The 19,082-nt window shown below is 51.4% G+C and overlaps 1 protein-coding gene across 1 annotated transcript; it reads left to right on the plus strand.

The window, feature by feature from the left end:
- The first annotated feature begins 1,219 nt into the window (after positions 1 to 1,219).
- Positions 1,220 to 17,408, plus strand: SYT3 (synaptotagmin 3). The gene is made up of 7 exons (XM_029585391.1): positions 1,220 to 1,373; positions 4,437 to 4,806; positions 5,940 to 6,489; positions 14,847 to 14,967; positions 15,451 to 15,622; positions 16,180 to 16,309; positions 17,322 to 17,408. The coding sequence occupies exons 1-7, from the start codon at positions 1,220 to 1,222 to the stop codon at positions 17,406 to 17,408; spliced, it is 1,584 nt and encodes a 527-aa protein (XP_029441251.1).
- Positions 17,409 to 19,082: the final 1,674 nt, after the last annotated feature.

The raw sequence follows: 19,082 nt of genomic DNA on the forward strand, positions 1-19,082 counted from the left end.
GCCATTCACACCCGCTTCCTTCCTGCTCCTCACCGCCTAGCGGTTGTAGGCTGAAGGGAGATTCCCACGCGTCGGACTGGGCCTTGGTCCGCTTGTCTATGCAGTGAGGTCTTCACTCCTGCCAAAGGTGCAGCACTGTGTGTGTGTGTGTGAGTGAGTGTGTGTGTGTATGTGTATACAAACACATACACACACACACTCACTCACACACCCTCCTGTAGGGGCTAAACCCCGCTGTCTCAGACACAACATTATACCCTCTCTCTATCATACACACAGACACACCCCCTTCTCTGGCATACCTAGGACTCCATTGCACTATTGTTTGGGGAATGGGAGTGCACTGGATTTGCTGTGTTTGGGTTTGTTCTTATGTGTAAATCCCTTCCTCCTCTCACTCTTCTTCTAGGAAACCTTCCTAGCGAGCTGCCAGAGTGCTAGGGGACGGAAGCTGTAGCAGACTGGCTGTGCTGAGTAAGTAATGCAGAAATGATTCTCTCTCTCTCTCTCTCTCTCTCGTGGTTACTCTCTTTGCCTGGCAGTCTGAATGTGTGGGGCTGCATGCATGTGTAAGTTTCATCTGTGTTTCCTGGGTCGTTTGCTCTTTTCACTTGGTTTTGGGGGTCAAAAGCACTGAATATTTTCCCCATAGACACAAAATGGAAACAAAATTACTTGATGTGTTTTAGGCCCTATAGATATCTGTGCGCGCGTGTATGTGTGTGTGTGTATATGTGTGTGTGTGTGTGAGAGAGTGTGTGTGTGTGAGAGAGTGTGTGTGTGTGAGAGAGAGTAGTGTGTGTGTGTGTGTGTGTATGTGTGTGTGTGTGAGAGAGAGAGTGTGTGTGTGTGTATGTGTGTGTGTGTGTGTGTGTGTGTGTGTGAGAGAGTGTGTGTGTGTGTATGTGTGTGTGTGTGTGTGTGTGAGAGAGAGAGTGTGTGTGTGTGTGTGTGTGTGTGTGTGTGTGTGTGTGTGTGAGAGAGAGTGTGTGTGTGTATATGTATGTGAATGTTTGTAGTAATGCGCTGGCAGGGTGAGATTCTCTGTCCACATTCACAATCGGGATTTACCTGCTGCAAAGGTCAAATGGCCTGTGTCCTTTAGTGATAATGCTGTGGGATGACCCTGCACACGGGCAGCTGTGTCCCTGCCAGCTGCTGCAGTGCACTTATTGTGCGTCTTTCTCTTCTCGGGCCCTCTGAGAGATGGTTGTGAGCAATGTCCGGGGACTACGAGGACAGCATTTGCCAGAGCGCCCTCATCCTGATGAAGGAGATCTGCTTCCATGGGCACGGCTTCAAAGACCACAACAAGTGCCTGGAGTTCTCTGACCTGCTGCGCAAAGGAGGCCGGCCCCTGCCCACGGACTCAGGTAATGCCCTGTAAGCATGGCGCTCGTGGCAGGAGGGGCGGTGACCAGGTCTGGAGGGACCACACCATGCCCATGGTCTCAGGTAATGCCCTGTAAGCATGGCGACCGTAGTTGAAGGGGCTGTGACAAGCTTTCTGCCCTTGATCTAAACGCCTCTGCCTGGGGATATCTCTTTTTACCCCTCCCCCTCTCCACTGCTATGAGTGCTCACAGAGGAGGGCTACGTTCAGACCGGTCACATTATCTGGGTGAATGGCTGTGGTAATTGCTCTCTGAGTGGAGGGACGTCAACATCGGTTGCCGAACTGTTTTCAAACGACGAGGGGGGGGAGAGGTGCTGAGAAGAAGCTGAGAGCTGGTTAGGATGCAGAGGCTGGGGAGGGAGGGATTGGAAGGCTGTGGTGACGTCAGTCCAGCACAGATAAACTATCAATGGGCGGGCGCTGATCCTCTTGTAGGAAAGAAAGCAGGAGAAAGCCACTCAGACACACTCAGGTCTGGAGACGGGCACAGACAGACACGCAAATCAAAGCTAGACAGATGGATGGCACACACGTATATACGAAGAGAAAGAGAGACACGAGATACTGTGCTGGGGGTCCCAGATTTCACTACTTCTTCCTTCTCCCGACCGGAGCATCCTCGGGACTTCGGTGGGGGGGATGATGAAAAAGGAAGGCTTAGAATCTGCTTGGGCGAGGTGAACCTGCCAAGCTCTGGAGAAGCTCGAGATTTGGGCTGGAAAGGGCAGTGCAGTGGTTGCTGGACCCGGAGAAGGAAGCTGAGCATTCCTTTTGCTCTGCAGCCGTCATTGGGCCTTCAGGTCTCAAGGAGAGCTCAAGGACATTGGCCAGGCTGCTAGCCGGAAAGCTCAGCGAGCTCGGATCATGTAGAACAGACTCTGCAGGCGAGTGTAATTACACACACAGGCGCTGGGAATCCATACATTTCCTGGGGGGGCTGATATTTTTAGGGGCAGGATTGATTCTTCTTGGCTTGCTGCAGAAGGATCTCATGCTAAGGCTGCTCAGGGCAGAGGTTAGAGGTCAGTTAGGATGTCAAGATTGCCTCCTGTCCCTTTAGGTCACATTGTGTGGCTAACAATTCTCCTTATCGGTGAGGGCTCAGTTTCTGAGATCTCTTGGTCTTCCACGTTCCTCCGAGTCCTTTGGGCTTGCAGGCCCGGTCAGAACCGGCCTCTGTTGGGCTACAAATAACCCGGAGACCTTTTCCTACTTTCTATCCCCCTTCCAGCCCAGCCACTGCAGCCAGGGCCAAAAAATGCAGGTCCCTCAGGAGCCTGGCTAATGTGGACCCTTAAGTCTGGCCCCGAGCTTTGAAATTCCCTCCCATTCCACAGGGACTGTGAACACCATGACTTATGTCACCAGCAGAAAGCTTAGTCAGGTAGTATCTCAGGATTAAAATAAACTGGTACTAGGGGCTGGATTATATTTCCTGATTTCGTCCTTATAATAAAAGGTATTAAAATGGGATACAAGTCAAAATGCAAAATATACTTTGTAACTAGCAGAAATCCCACTTGAAATCATTAGGGGGCATGAAAACTATTTAAAACAATTATAATGGTACTGCCATCCTATGGGCACTTCTGGTATTGCAGCTTCTAATTGATCCATTACACTGCCACCTTGTGACCATGGCTGGTACTGCGGGCTCTTGCTAGAGAAGTACACACAAAAATCCTTTTGCCATGCTGAGCTCAGTATCATTTTGGAGAAAGTCTTCATGTTAGAAAACTAAAGCTGACTAGCTTTCCACTGTGGAATAACTTATTGAAATGGGATCAGAAATACAGAAGGAGCTGGCTGGAAGGACAGACAGAGATTAGGCAGGGTGATTAGTATAATGGTAGGATGAGGAGGGTGGTCCGAGTTCTCTGTTGTAACTGCGCTGTCGATTATGCTGCATTTTCTGACAGGGGATGAACCCTGTTTGTAGTCCAACCGCACGATGCTGTGCTTGAAAGAAGGGATTCCTAGGGAGATCCGCTTAGTGTCCACTCCCGTATGCACTTTTGAATCTGACGCCTGAGTCCTGGCATGCAACTTGCAAACAAGACCCTAGTTAGAGGAGAAAGCACAGACCGTGATCAGATAACGAGAGCAGCAGAAAAGTTGCCTCTTCTGGGAGGACTTGGGCATGGTCCTGTCCTTTGTGGCTGGAAGGGGTTTGACCCGGAAGCCTCAGGGTGGGGGTTGAGCTGGGACAGCATGAAGAAAGGGGGGGGGTGGGGGAATCCTGATGAGGCTTCCCCCGTTAGTCTGTGTGCCGGTGATTACCGAGGAGCAGCTGCTTTTCCTGCCTCTTGTTCTGCATTCCCTTCCTGTACTGGTGATGTCTTCCGTGCGCTGCTGTTCCAGAAGGCCACGATGAGTAATTGCATTGTTGCTGCTGATTCAGGGGGAATAGAGAGCCTCGCAGACATGTGGAGATTTATAATTTATCAGACACAAGAGCAGAAGCATTTATTATTTACTGTTTCGAGATCCTATGGCCACGGGAAGAAAGGGGCGAGAGTGCGGAGATGAATCAGGCCCCGAGGGTGGAAACCCGGTGGGGGGGGGGGCGGTGGACATCGCTTCCTTGTCTTACCCACCCCCCCCCCCTTGCATCCGACCCTACTCTCTGTGCTTGTGCGCCTGGCCCGGTGATGCCGCTCCAGGTAACCTCTCAAGGCAGGGCGACGCGCAGCGAGTCGCCTTCATCCCTGTCGTCTTGGCTGAAGCAAACTTAAATGTAGGCACCTGCAGTCCCTCCTCACTGGTGGACCGGGACACGCGGAGAGAGGCTGCCGGGCAGAAACCAAACCCGGGATTGCGAAGAATAGGAGGCGGGGGGGGGGGAGCTGAGAGGAGAGGAAGGACCCTGAGTGGGAAGGAGCCCCCAGTCTGTGTTGAAGGGTTACTGAGTCCTGTGAGAGTGAACCTCCAAACGAAATGATTTCTGGTGTTTATTCATGCACTGTTCTAACAGACAGGAAGTGCGAGCATTGGTGCCGATGGGCTCCCTCTCAGGCTCTCCTTGTGCTCTCTCTTGTAGATGTCTCTGTTAGCTTGCTCTCTGTTATCGTCACCTTCTGCGGCATCGTCCTGCTGGGGGTCTCGCTGTTTGTCTCCTGGAAGCTGTGCTGGATCCCCTGGAGAGACAAGGGCTCTTCCCAGAGCCAGCGTAAGGACCATGGCCACCTCCACCATTCGCACTATGGGGACCTCCTGGTGGAGCGGGTGGAGCTGGGCCCCGAGATGCCAGAGCGCTCCTATCTGGACATGGACTCCTACCCAGAGGCCAATATTAAACTGAGCCAGACGTCCCCGGACATCCCTGTGGAGAGCCAGCCGGTCCCCAAGGAGAGCCAGATGCCCAATGCGCATTCACACCAGCAAGTGTCGGCTATTCCACCAGCCCCCAGGTAATCCGTCCTCCTCCTCCTCATAAGGGGAACAGGGTGTGTGTTACAGGCAGGCTGGATTGAGAAGCAGTCACGGACTGAATAGACCTGTGCCGAGGTTTTCCACATGTAACAGATGTGCATAGGAACGCTGGGTGTGAGAGCAGAGCCTTCTGCTCTGATCCCGGCCGATCTCTGGCCTTCCCTAGTGATAATCCCAGGCTGCCCCAGGCCTTGTGTGAATTTTGAAACTGTTTGCCCCTGCCGAATCGGCTCTGTCTTACCATGAGCCCTTGTTTAAGTGCATCCGTACCGCTTGGGCGTTATTTGTAGCTTGCGAGGTATTTCAGCCTCTGTCTCTGATCTTTCTCTAATCCTTTCTATTTAAACCCCTCCCATCTGCACCATTCCCAAGCTCTCTCTAGGGATTAGCTGTACTCTGTGCCTTTTTGAGATGGGGAGGGAGGAGGGGGAGAACTGAACTGGCCCGTTTACCCCAAAGGGGACTTTTGGGGCTCACATAAAATGTGTAAGCCATGGGTCGCTGGTGCCTCCACCGTCTCTGGCGCAGATTCCGGTGGACTTGGATGAACGGCCCAAAGGTTATTGTGGGAAGGGGAGGGTAGACGGACAGACAGAAGCGATGAGGCGGGAAGGCGGTGAGAGCTGAAGAAATGGCGAGAAGATTACCGGCAGCACCACCACTGGTGGTGTATCTGCTGTTTCTGGGCCATTGGATGGCGCGCACAGCACGTCCCATTATCTCTCGTCATCACGGACGGGACTCCCCATCTGCCTTGGGCCCCCTCTCGCTTTGTCTTTCTCCCTCCGCTTCGCCATCATCTCACCAGAGACCGAACCTCTCTAAGAGGGGGCGAAGGGGGCAGGCAGATGGGCTTATTCGGCTCAGGACGCGATGCCATCTTAGAGGAATCTCATGTAGGATAAGCTGGTGAATTGCGGCTTCAGCGCCTCTGCTTTCTAACCTCTGAACTCAGAGGCTGATTTTAGGCGCCTAGCTTTGGGGCTTAGCCCTTCCAAATTTAGGAGTGTAAAAGGTGGGTGGCTTCAGGAGCAGAGAGGGGACGGGGAGAAAAGTTAGGAGCTGGGCGTTGTCTGAATCTTTATATCTTTGTGCCTGCTCTTTGGGACAGGTACAACACGCTGCCCCGGCCCGGCGCCCAGCAGCTGTCGAGCCCGGACTTGGCAGGCCAGGCGGACGAGAAGCCTGAGCAGGCGACGAGCATCGGACACATCAAGCCGGAGCTGTACAAGCAGCGCTCGGCGGACTCGGAGCTGAAGAAGCAGGAGGCCACGAGCTGCGGCCGCATCAGCTTCATTCTCCGCTACGCCTACAGCACCGAGCAGCTGGTGGTCAAGATCCTGAAGGCCCTGGACCTGCCGGCCAAGGACGCCAACGGCTTCTCCGACCCCTACGTCAAGATCTACCTGCTGCCAGATCGCAAGAAGAAGCTGCAGACCAAGGTGCACCGCAAGACCCTGAACCCCGTCTTCAACGAGACCTTTCATTTCAACGTCGCCTTCAACGAGCTGCAGAACCGGAAGCTGCACTTCAGCGTCTACGACTTTGACCGCTTCTCCCGCCACGACCTCATCGGGCAGGTGGTCCTGGACAACCTGCTGGAGTTCTCCGAGCTCACTGATGACAAGCCCATATGGCGAGACATCCTGGAGGCCAGTTCGGTAAGTCTTGACGCTTGCTTTTCTTGACCCTCCAGTCCTGTCCCACCTTGTGGCCAGTGCGTGGGAGAAAACCGTGTCTGTGACCGTGGGCATCGGGAACGTTAAGCCTCTTGTGCAGGACCAGACGGCGTCGGTCCCTGCTTGCCTTTGTAGTTTGGCGTATGTACCATTCAAGCCAGAGCTCGTTACCTGCCTACACCGGTCCAGGCTGCTGTGCACGGAGAGGGGGGCGTTCTAAAAACCATTCCCTCCTAGGGCAGTCGCACCGTCCAGTCACAATCGTGGGCTCTTAAATTAGTGGAAGGCATTGCTGGTTTGGTGGTAGGGAGAGAATACTTGTCTCTGCTTTTGTTGTTTTGAGGTTGGCGGGCACCGGATACCTCAAGCTGTTGTATTAACCCTGCGAGACGCAGACTTCCTTTCCTGGGCTGTGCTGGGATCTGCGGAGGGGTCCTGCTCTCCCTTTAAAAGTGACCTTTCCTGAGAGGCAGGCTTTCATATTTCTTTCTCATGGCTCATGATGAAAGAGTAAAGAGACCCGACTCATTTTAGATGACAGAAATCCGACCTGGGAGTAAGAATGAAAAGCTTGTTCTGTAGGAGACCGAACGATTTACCCCTGTAAAACTGCTTTTTGAATCTTGCCTCCACCCCTCAGGGCAGGTGCATGTGTGCTTAAAGGGACAGGTCAGCAGCGAGAAATTTCACCCAGAGATCTCAAATCCTTTCATTTACTGCACCCGGAATGTCCCTCGGCCGCTGGCATGCACCGCGTGTACCTGGAGAGGACGATTTTAGAACGGTCCACGGGTAGACAGAAATGCGCAGACTCCAGCCCAGAGTTGCCCAGCAGACTTGCCATGTGTGACTCTCTGCTCGGAAAGCAGCAGGTGCCCGTGGAAGCCAGCGTGGCATGCATGCCCGCCCACGTTTTTTGCCTGCTCGAGAGCGTGTAAATGTGCTGTCAAATATCAGGAGCACACGCGTGACTGGTTTCCCCGACCAGCTCCATCGCCTTAAGAACACCTCCCACACGAGTACGTAACGTATAAGTGAAATTCCTGTTCATTCCCCAGAGCAGCCCAACAAGTGGGTTTTCATCCATACTGGCAGATGAGGGCACTGCTACTTAACCGAGAACACCACCTGCAGGCTCTCAGTATTTCTCTGTCTCCAGCAGATGGTGGCGGTGTAAAACCTGCAGTCTGGAGTTTAAAAAAGTACTAAATAGAAAATAGAGAGAGGAATAAGACTTTGCTCCCTGAGGTGTTAGGTTCCTTCGTGGGGCCATCCCTCGGGTAGAGCAGGGCGAGCGGGGGGGGGGGGGGTTTGGTATCCCTGATCTGACTCGACCCAAAGCGTCCGGGAGGATGGAAAGCCTGGGGTCTTCGTTTCCTCTGTCCCTCCGAGGTCTCTCTTCTGTTACCTGCTGCTGGATTCTTATTGGACATAGGAAAGTATCCCTTTGGGAAACAAAAAATAAAACAGAAGTCAGTCACAAGGCAAGTCAGCGTTGGTGTCCGTGTGGCAGAGCCTGGGCAGGGATGAGAGGAGAAGGCGATGTGCAGTGGCAGCCCCAGGGTCTGGGGCAGCTTCACCAGGTGGTGATTTTGCGGCAGTGTGGCGGCACGTGCAGGAGCGGTCTGCAGCTTGGCTCCAGCTGTGGAGCACAGGAAATCTGTTGGGCCTGCGGGAAGAAGAGAGCGCGTCTCAATGTGGCAGCGCTATGTGCTGGGTGTGCCTCCGGAGGAGAAGGAAGCTCTGCGGAGACTGTAGAGAGAAGGCAGGTCACCCGATCGGCAGGGGGCCTGCGAGGAGGCCTCTTCTAGTGCCGAGGGAGCGGTGGCCATATTGCCCCCACGTGACAAGAAGCAAGCAGTTACAAAGGAGTACAGGGATTCCTCCCCCTATTATCGTCAATGGGCCGCGGCTCGACTGAGGACCTGAACTGTATTGTGGAACCTTCTACTGATTTAGTGGATGATGAGGCCTTTTCCATGGACTTTGTTCTGCTCTTCCATAAGGTGTATCTAGTCAAGAGGGGGGCAGGGGGTAAACTGCCGCAGGCCCAGAGTTCACAGCGTCCAGCTAAGGTGTGAAAAACAGGCCTGCCAGGGAAGTCTGGGGGGATTCTCCATCTCCTGGGTCTTAAAGCTCAGTCAGGAGATGACACAGGAACCTTGATGAATTCGAATGGATCAGGGGACCCTCAAGAGGTACCTAGAGACTACCCTGGAGATGACACTCCTGAAGCAGATAAGGATCAGTCAGATCTGGAGGAGGTTCCAGTGACTGAAGGGGATGACCCTAGGGTAGTCCTATTGTTCAGGAAGGAGGAATTATGACCTTTCATCCCACATGTTCTGGTGGAACTAGGGATTAAGGTCACGCAGGAAGAGTCTGACAATGAAAGGGTGGATCCTGTCCTGGACTGGCTCCGTAGTCCGCCAAAGCTTTTCCTTTACCTAAGAAGGTGAAGAAACTGGTGATCCAGGAGTGGGGGTACTCCAGAGGCTAGCCTTAAAGTAGGTAGGGCAGGGGCAAAACTATATCCCCTGCCAGAGGAGACCTTGGAGCTCCTGATGCTCTCAAAGGTAGATGCTTCAGTCTCAGTGATGACCAAGAAGACGACCATCCCTGTGGCAGGGTCAGTTGCATTAAAGGATACCAAGGTCTGAAAGTTAGAGATCCATTGAAGAGGATGTTGAGGTTTCGGCCTTGAGCCTTTGAGCAGCGATCTGTAATAGCCTTATGCAGCGAGCCTGTTTGCAGTGGGTGCAGAAGACACAGGAGAAAGGTTTGGTTTCCTCAGCCACCGCCAAGCAGGCAGCCCGTTTGGAAGCCAGAGTGGCCTATGTGGTGGCTGCGCTGTATGATTTGGCCAGCACGTCCTCCAGGATTATGGTCTCCGTGATGGCAGCAAGGAGGCTCCTGTGGTTGCGTAATTGGTCGGTGGATGTGTGTTCCAAGTCGCAGCTGTGCAGTCTCTCTTTTAAAGGAAAGCTGTTATTTGGGGAAGACCTGGAACAGTTAGTGAAGCATTTGGGAGAGTCAAAGGGGGAATAAGTTGCCAGAGGATAAGCTGAAGGGTGACAAGAAGAGTTTCCCACCTCGCTCTCGCTTTCGAGATGCGAGGAGATATCGGTCCAACAGGAGTTCTTCTGCTTCCTTACAAAAGCAAGGATCGGGAAGGCAGCAGTGCTTTCAGGGGACATGTAGACCTCGCCAGGATGGTTCTGGTCAAGGGGCTGGAGGAAGTAAGGCCTCGTGATGAGGCCAGGCTGGTTCACTGTTCCCTGGAAGCTGGTGTGGGGAGACTGGCCTTCTTTTATGAGGAGTGGACCAAGATCACTTCAGATAAGAGACAGCTACGCTTTAGAATTTGCTCAGCCAGTCAGAGAAGCCTACAAAGCGTCCCATTGTACATTCCGCATCAAGAGAGGCAGTGTGGGATATGTTGCCACAGCTAAGAAGCCTAGAGGCAATAGTGCCGGTTCCCCGCAGGAACAGGGCCAGGGAAGGTACTCTGTTTACTTTGTGATTCCAAAAAAGGAAGGTATCTTCCGGCCTATCCTGGATCTGAATAAGATCAATGTGGCACTTCGAGTGCCATGTTTTCGCATGGAAATGTTGCAAGTGGTGATAGCTGCAGTTCACAAGGGGGAGCTCCTGGCATCATTGGATTTAATAGAAACCTATCTGCACATCCCCAGCAACCAGACCATTAGAAGTTTCTGCGGTTTACAGTGCTGAGAGCATTTTTAATTTCGGGCTCTTCCATTCAGCTTGTTGATGGCGCCATGGACTTTCACCAAAGTGATGTTGGTGGTGGCCACAGCGCTGAGAAAAGAAGGGGTACTACTTCACCTGTACTTGGATAACTCTCATTCAAGCAAAGTCAGAATTGGAGTGTCGTTAGTCAGTTCTGCGCGTCATGAGGATGTTGCAGTCTCTGGGCTGGGTAGTAAACCGAGTGAAGAACAATCTGGTTCCGTCCCAATCTTTGGAGTACTTGGGGGCATGGTTCAATTCCCACATGGGCAAAGTGTTCCTTACCTTGGACAGGGTGATGAAGTTGCAGGCTCAGATTCTTTGGCTACTATAGCTTTCGGTACCCAGGGTCTGGTAATATTTGCAGGTCTTGGGTTCTATGGCATCTACGCTGAAATTGGTTCCATGGGTGTTTGCTCACATGCGGCCTCTCCAAAGAGCACTTTTGTCCTGTCGGAGGACTTTCATCTTCCTCTTCCACTTCAGATGATGCCTTTCTCGTCCTAGTTTGGAGGGAGGGGTGGAGTTGGAGATTCCGGACTGGTTGGTGGTGACCACAGATGCCAGCCCAAGGGTTGGGTGGCCATTTGTCAAGGACAGATGGCTCAAAGTCAGTAGTTGGCAATGGAAGCGTCCTGGTCTATCAATCGGTTGGAAACGAGAGTGGTTTGTAGGGTGTTACTTTCTTTCCTTCTGCAAGTGCAAAGGCGGACACTGCGAGTCTTCTTGGACAGTGCAACAACGGTGGCATATATCAATTGCCAGGACGAGACGTGACTCGTATTCTGAAGGGGGTGAAGCATTTGTGTCCTCCGGTCTGCAGAATGTTTCCATCGTGGAACCTTAATTTGATGTTTCAGGTGCTGTGTGGACCTCCATTTGAGCCTTTGAGACAGTCTTCTTTGAAGGATCTTACTTTCTAAACAGTTTTCTTGGTGGCAATTTGTTCGGCCAGATGAATTTCTGAACTTCAGGCATTGTCATGTAGGGATCCCTTCCTTCGGATTTCAGATGATGGGATCTTGTTGCGTACAGTACCTTCCTTTTTACTGAAGGTCGTCTCCCTCTTTCATTTTATCCAGACAGTGGAGCTTCCTGCATTTCGGCTTTTGACTGTGGTGATGCCAAATGTAAAGGAGCTTCACTTATTGGATGTTCGCCGGACTTTGTTGTGGTACCTTAAAGTCACTAACAGTTTTAGGAGATCAGATCATCTTTTCATCTTGTTTAGTGGTGCAAGGAAAGGAAGTAAGGCCTCTAAGGCCATGATTGTGAGATGGCTAAAAGAGACAATTGTTTCGGCTTATCTCTGTAAAGGATGAACCAATTCAGAGGGATTGTGTGCACACTGGGATGCAGGCAGCTTCCTGGGTGGAGTGTCAGCTGGTTTCTCTGCAGGAGATCTGTCCAGCAGTGACATGGTCTTCGCTTCACACTTGTACCAAACATTACCGATTGCATGTATGGGTGCCAGATAGAGTGTATTACACATTGGTCTTTCATGTTCCCACCCAGTGTAGGGAAGCTTGGGTGAATCCTACTTGTATGGACTGATCTGGGGTATGAACAGGAAAGGAAAATTGGTTCTTACCTGCTAATTTTCATTCTGGAATGCCCCAGATCAGTCCAGAAACGTGCCCTTTTTTGGTTTGGAAAGGCCATTATTACTTCTAGATGCATATAGTGCAGAATTTGTTGGTTTTCAGTTTCCTTCATTAGATGTGAGGGCTCAAGTTCAGAGGCTCCAACCTTTTCCCTGATTGTCCTGGAGTTAGGTTAGTTGTGGTTGTCGTTCTTCTTGGCTTGAGTACAGGTCAATACTGAGGGACTGCAAATAGCACTCTTGGATATGTAGCAGTGTCTGAAAAGTTTTATTCTCTGCCTCCATCTGCTGGTAGGGATGCAAAACCCACTTCTCTGGACTGATCTGTGGTATGAAAATTAGCCGGACTGAAAATTAGCAGAAAAGAACCAGTTTTCCTTCCCTGCCTCACGTTGTTTTATGTGCACTGTCCCTGGAGCAATTCTCTAAAAGCCCATTTGTAGGCATACAATCAGGTTTCCTGCATGTAAATGCTCAGTGTTAGGGTCAGCTTGCATGTTCCACCTTCCTCCCAAGCTCTGCTCTGTCTTCTGAAGCACCACCCGGCTCCCTGCCTTTTCTCTGACCTCATTTGTGAACTGCTGGCTTGTAAAAGAGAGCTGGAGATTGCAGCAGGAGCATTCATGCGATGCTGCATCCAGTAATGAATTTAACTGCGAGGGACAAAATGTACTCAGAAGAAGATAAAGTGGCACAGGGCCAGATGTTTAACCAGCTGTGAAAAATGAGAGACATCGAATTAGAGAGTCAGTGTGAGAGAGTGCAGGGGATGTTACGTGGAGTGATGACAGATATCCCATTAGAGAGTCAGTGTGAGAGAGTGCAGGGGATATTACGTGGAATGATGACAGATATCCCATTAGAGAGTCAGTGTGAGAGAGTGCAGGGGATGTTACGTGAAATGATGACAGATATCCCATTAGAGAGTCAGTGTGAGAGAGTGCAGGGGATGTTACGTGGAGTGATGACAGATATCCCATTAGAGAGTCAGTGTGAGAGAGTGCAGGGGATGTTACGTGGAGTGATGACAGATATCCCATTAGAGAGTCAGTGTGAGAGAGTGCAGGGGATGTTACGTGGAGTGATGACAGATATCCCATTAGAGAGTCAGTGTGAGAGAGTGCAGGGGATGTTACGTGAAATGATGACAGATATCCCATTAGAGAGTCAGTGTGAGAGAGTGCAGGGGATGTTACGTGAAATGATGACAGATATCCCATTAGAGAGTCAGTGTGAGAGAGTGCAGGGGATGTTACGTGGAGTGATGACAGATATCCCATTAGAGAGTCAGTGTGAGAGAGTGCAGGGGATGTTACGTGGAGTGATGACAGATATCCCATTAGAGAGTCAGTGTGAGAGAGTGCACGGGATTATAACTGGAATGATGACAGATATCCCATTAGAGAGTCAGTGTGAGAGAGTGCAGGGGATGTTACCTGGAGCGATGAGAAGTTTCCGCAGTCTATTCCAGGATTTACTGGGAGGCCATGTCTGAGCTTTCATTTGGGGGGATTCCTTATAGCTGTTCACACCAGAAGATTTGTTGAGGTGTTCCTGTTGTATCCGTAAGATACACTGGGCACCATGACTGCATGCTTTTCTGGAAGCAGATTCCAGGGAACCTTTTCGGGACTTCAGTCCTCATATCCCTCAAGTGAAATTTCTCGCTGGGCTTTTAAACATCGGTCGTTTGAAGTTGCATGTCCCACGCCATCTCCCTTTCCACTTGGCACGCTAGTTGTGTAGTAACAGTTTTTTCTTGGTGGTGCTTTGTTTGGCCCGACGAATTTCTGACCTTCAGGCATTGTCGTTCAGGGATCCTGTAGGGTTAGGGGAAGGGACATTTCTGGGAAGTCAGAGGCACCGTTTTTCCTGCTGTCCTCCTCACCCCTCTCTTAAATTGATGGTTACTGAGCATGTTAAAAGTAACCTAGCTAAGGACCCAGTGGCCCAGCCAGCCCATGTAGTGGTCTTCCTTTCCCAGCTTCTGGCAGCATGACCTTGACGTGAATATTACTGCAGTTGATCGGCTGTGGGCTCTGCTGTGCCTTTCAGAAAGTTCCCTGCCATGTTACTTTCTGCTTCATCTGCTCTCCCCCTCTTTCCCTCTCTCTCTCGCTCTCCTTCTTTGATCTTTCTGGAAAGCTGAGCTGTCTCATCTGGACATAGGACACTGGCAGTACACTACACTGTTACACACTGGCAGTGCACCGCACTGTCACATACTGGCAGTATTTCAGAATGCCACAGACTGGCAGTACACCACACCATCACACACTGGCAGTGCACTACACTGTCACACACTGGAGGTATACCACACTGTCACATACTGGCAGTATTTCAGAATGCCACAGACTGGCAGTACAGTACACCACACTGTCACACACTGGCAGTACACCACACTGTCACACACTGGCAGTACACTAAACTGTCACATACTGGCAGTATTTCAGAATGCCACAGACTGGCAGTACACCACACCATCACACACTGTCAGTGCACCACACAGTCACACGCTGGCTGTACCCCACACTGTCAAATGCTGGCAGTATATCACTCTGCCACACTCTGGCAGTATATCACACTGTCGCACACTGGAGGTACGTCACAATATTGTATGCTGGCAGTATAAAACGTTATCACATGCTGGAGGTACAATATACTCACACACTGGCAGTATATATTACACTGTCACACACTGGAGGTACATCACATGTCACTTGCTGGCTGTATACCCCACTGTCACACACTAGCAGTATATCACACAGTGACACACTGCAGTACACTACATTACAGTGTCACACACTGGAGGTACATCACACTGGCAGTACATCATGTTATCACACACTGCAGGACACTACACCATACTGTTTCACACTGGCAGTACGTCACATGTATATCACAGTATCACATGCTGGCTGTACACCTTGCTGTCACACGCTGGAGATACAAGTATTCAGTTCCTTACCTTTAACGTTTTCAGGAAAAAGCTGACCTGGGTGAAGTGAACTTCTCCCTTTGCTACCTCCCGACTGCAGGAAGGTTGACTCTCACGATCATCAAAGCCACCAACCTGAAGGCCATGGACCTTACCGGCTTCTCAGGTCAGTGCTGCCTGCCACGTCTCCAGCTGTGTGACTGCCACTTAGAGTTAGCACCGTGCATTTCAACAGAGACTTACACTTCCTGCAGTGTTCCCCCTTTAATCTTTGGGGTCCGGACATATTGCTGCAGTGTAGGAGGTTGGGGTCAAATCTCCCGGCTCCTGGGTGGGATTTAACGTAACTCAAACATTAGCATAGTTAATCGATGCTGTAACACCATTCGTTACCTCTGGTTTCCTGGTGCTTCTGAACATTGTACATCCTGTCTGTAGCATACAAAGCCGCCCTGCCAGCCAGCCAGTGCCTTTTATCTCACTACAGTATGAATACAGGGATAATTACTGCTCCCACAGTCATGCCACACTCCCTCTGAGGTGTTAGGTAGCGGCTCAGGACGGATCATGGAGCGTTACTCCCTCTTTAAGAAGTTAAATTTCCCTTTTTTTTCTCTCCTCTGGTCTCTTTCCTCCTCACGCTGCCCAGATCCGTACGTTAAAGCCTCGCTGATGTGCGAAGGCCGGCGGTTAAAGAAACGTAAAACATCCATTAAGAAGAACACGCTTAATCCGAGTTACAACGAGGCCCTGGTGTTTGACATTCCCAATGAAAACATGGACCACGTTAGCTTGACCATAGCCGTCATGGACTACGACTGGTGAGCACTCTCGTGATAGCCAGGGAAAGGGTGGGAGCAGTTCCATCGGTCTGGGTTGGGCACCGGCACTCGGGAGAGAGACAGGAAGACAGATTACCCAATCTTAAATTCCCAATTCAGAGCGCGGTGACTGCTTTCCAGGAATAGCAGACACTTTCTAGACCTGGTGCCTATAATTCAAGGGGGGTTCCGTCATTAAATCAGAACGACGGGAAGCGAGACCCTTGGAGAGGTTGGACCTTGATTTCTGGAAGGCCCGCAGAAGGGAACGGGGATCTATCCACTGCACTTTGGGTCTGGATGGTTGCCATAATGTCCACCACTGGCACACACAGCAATCTGTTTCCTTTACGTGAAGGGGCAATGGGCAGGGCATCAATGTTCCCCCTCTTATATATCCTGAAGGGACTTAAGATTTGCCTCATGGGATAAAGGCCTCAGTTCTCTGCTGTGATCATTCCCCAGGATGCAGGAACAGGCCGGTTTGTAGGAGGGTTGAACGCACCATGGGACGCCTGGGCGGCTCGCTGTCTCTCACGGTGTCTCTTCTTGTACAGTATAGGACACAATGAGGTGATTGGGATGTGCCGAGTTGGTGGCGATGCTGACATGGCTGGAAGAGAACACTGGAGCGAAATGTTGGCCAACCCAAGGAAACCGATCGAGCACTGGCACCAGCTCGTTGAGGTACAAGAACTCTCGCGTTCTTGGTAGCGGTCGTTAGAGAGGGGGGTTCTTTGGATTTTCTCACGGACGTCAAATTCAAGTGATTCCCCCCCCTCAATCTTCTTTTGCAGTAGATGGCGGTCCATCTCCTTCTTACCAAGTTCATTCCTTGGGTCTGTGCACAGTAGGGGTACTACTCAGTCACTGGCTGGCTTGCAAAGTTAGCCAGATACACTTACCCAGTGAAATTTGGCGGGATATTCAGCAGCGCAGCCTATACCCAACTATCTTAAACTTAGCCAGATTAGTTTCTCTGGGAACTTTAAGATTACTCTATGGCACAACCAGAGTTAGCCATATAACTTATCCAGCTAACTTAACCCTGCCCAGAATGCCCTTACGTGATGTGGCTACACATTTTAGTTGGATGAGTGGGGGGAAATACTGAAAAATTGGTATTTTGCCAAATAATTTGTCAGTTATCCGGCTTCATGATGCTGAATATCGACCCCCAGTCTTTTAAAGCCCAGGCACACACATTTTGTGTGTCATTTGGTTAAAGTTACTCGCGGGTGCCTGGTGGGAAAAATCCTTGTCCTGAAGTTGCCTGTTAAAGTTATGAGTGTAAGTTTATCTGGGAATACTCGGCGACCAACTCCTCCAGCTGGGGAAGGTCCCGCTGAGTATCCGGATAACATTGGGTGTGTAACTTTAGCCGGATAACTTACTCCCTCACCGGCTTTCTGACTATCGACCTCCCAGACAAGAGGACTGAGGTCCGTGCCGTGCTTTGGGAGTTCAGCTCATAAATTGGCCCCTTTGAATCTGCCTTTTTTTTTTTTTGCCCTCGTGCACCTCTGTGCCCAGTCTGAAAGTTACTTGGGCTGCCGTCTCAGCCCCGGCTCTCTTCCAGGGCTGTCCTGGGACTAACCGCGGTGCGGCGCCCGGGGAGGGGTCGGTGCTGTAACGCCGCGTAACCTGCCTCAGCAGACTGCCAACTCCCCCTTCCCCCCCCCCCTCTTCTGTATTGCAGGAGAAAACGCTGAACAGCTTCATGGCAAAGGGCCCTGTGTCGCGGGAGAAGCCCTGCATTGTGGTGGAGAGCGGGCAGTCCGACTAACCGCTGCCACCGCTGAGGAAGGGAGACGTGTGCCCAGAGACCTGTGAGTGGGACGTTTCACGTCGGGGAGTTGGGAATGAGTCATTATAGAGGGACAGAAGGGGGGCCAGGTGACCCTCTCCAGGACCCAGGCCCATCCTGTGGCCCCGCTGTTGAGGGGGGATGGACAGACTGACAGACAGATGAAGACTCTGCCCCTCTCTCCTTGGTGTGAGCTCCCTGCTCTTTTCCTCGCACCCGCATTTCCTGCTTATCTCACGACTTCCTCCCACACACTCACCGCAGACTCTCTGCCCATCCCCTGCCTTCTGTATTCGCACACGTCCCTGTGTGTCTCTCCGAGCCCTTTCAACGGGAGGATCAGCAGCCCTCTGAATCCGAGCAGTGGCACAGGCCCCTCCTAGGGACTGAGCAGAGCTAGGAAAAGGGGAGGAGGTCTGGCCCTCCTCGTCTTGAGGGACCCTTGTGGTAAGTAACAGGGCGGGCAGGGTGTGGCCATGGTGTCTCTGTGTTCAGAACGTGGGCATTTTTCTAACTGCTGGCCTTGGGGTAACCTAAATGGGATCGTTTAACCTGCCAAACCCTCCCCAGATCTCACAGGGGACAGTGTGCGCGACCTTCCCTTTCAGAATTGCGATGGCTGCCACATGCCAAAAGACTTCTGCCCTTGCTTCCTTCTCATGTCAGCCAGGTTTTGCCAGGCAATAACGCACGTAAACTGGAAGCTGCAATCTGCATGTGTTACTGTCCAAACCTGCCCAGTCCCTGTCTCTCCAGTCCGGACGACTGGTCCGTGTGCTGTGGAAGCCCTCACACACCGTTAACTAGATTGAGGAAGCACAGCTTTTAAGGAGCCGGCTTACAGCAGGAAATTCCCGTTTATCCAGTATAGTGCCTCGCGTGTAGCCCTCCATGTATCGGTGTGTGTGTCTGTATCAGCAGGTGTCTTTGAGTGACTATATATGTGTGTGACTGTGTGTGGCTCTATCCATGTGTATCTGTATCAGTGTGTCTGTGTGTGGCTATATCTGTGTGTATCGGTGTGAGGCTGTATCAGCGAGTGTCTTTGTGTGGCTATGTCTCTGTGTGTGGCTGTGTCAGCAAGTGCCTTTAGGCTGCCGTATCTATGTGTAACTCTATCAGCGTGTCTCTCTTTGTGGCAATATCTGTGTGTGGCCGTTCTGTTTATCAGCAGAGTCCTGAACCATGCTGTGTATGAGCACAGCTGGAGTCTCTGGTGAGCTAGTGCAGGAGCGGAGAGAGGAGCAGGTGTGGTGGAGAATGAATATAGGATGAGTGCCACGCTGTGTCAGACCAAGGTCCATTGAGCTGAGCATCCTGTCTCTGACAATAGCCAGAGTGAGTCACAGTAGCCTGAATGACTCTGTCGCTTGCTGTCAGTGTAGCCGTGTGTTGAAAGTGTGTGAAAGGTTTGCAGTGCTGGAATGTATGTGTGATGGTGCCCAGCTGAGGAGGAGCCATGTCCTGTCCACACTAATCACCCTCTCGTGCCTCCTAGCTAATGAATTCTCTCTCTCCTCCCCTTTCCTCTCTCTCTCTCTCTCCCTTTCCCCCTCTCTTTCTCCTTGGTGTACAGGTTTTGGAGGGCTGTCCTCCTCTCTCTTCCCTGTGCGCTGTTTCTTTACTTCGTGGGTCATGGACAAAGCTCATATG

This window comes from Rhinatrema bivittatum, chromosome 19 (genome assembly GCF_901001135.1).
Source record: "Rhinatrema bivittatum chromosome 19, aRhiBiv1.1, whole genome shotgun sequence".
In the NCBI taxonomy this organism is placed as follows: Eukaryota; Metazoa; Chordata; class Amphibia; order Gymnophiona; family Rhinatrematidae; genus Rhinatrema; species Rhinatrema bivittatum.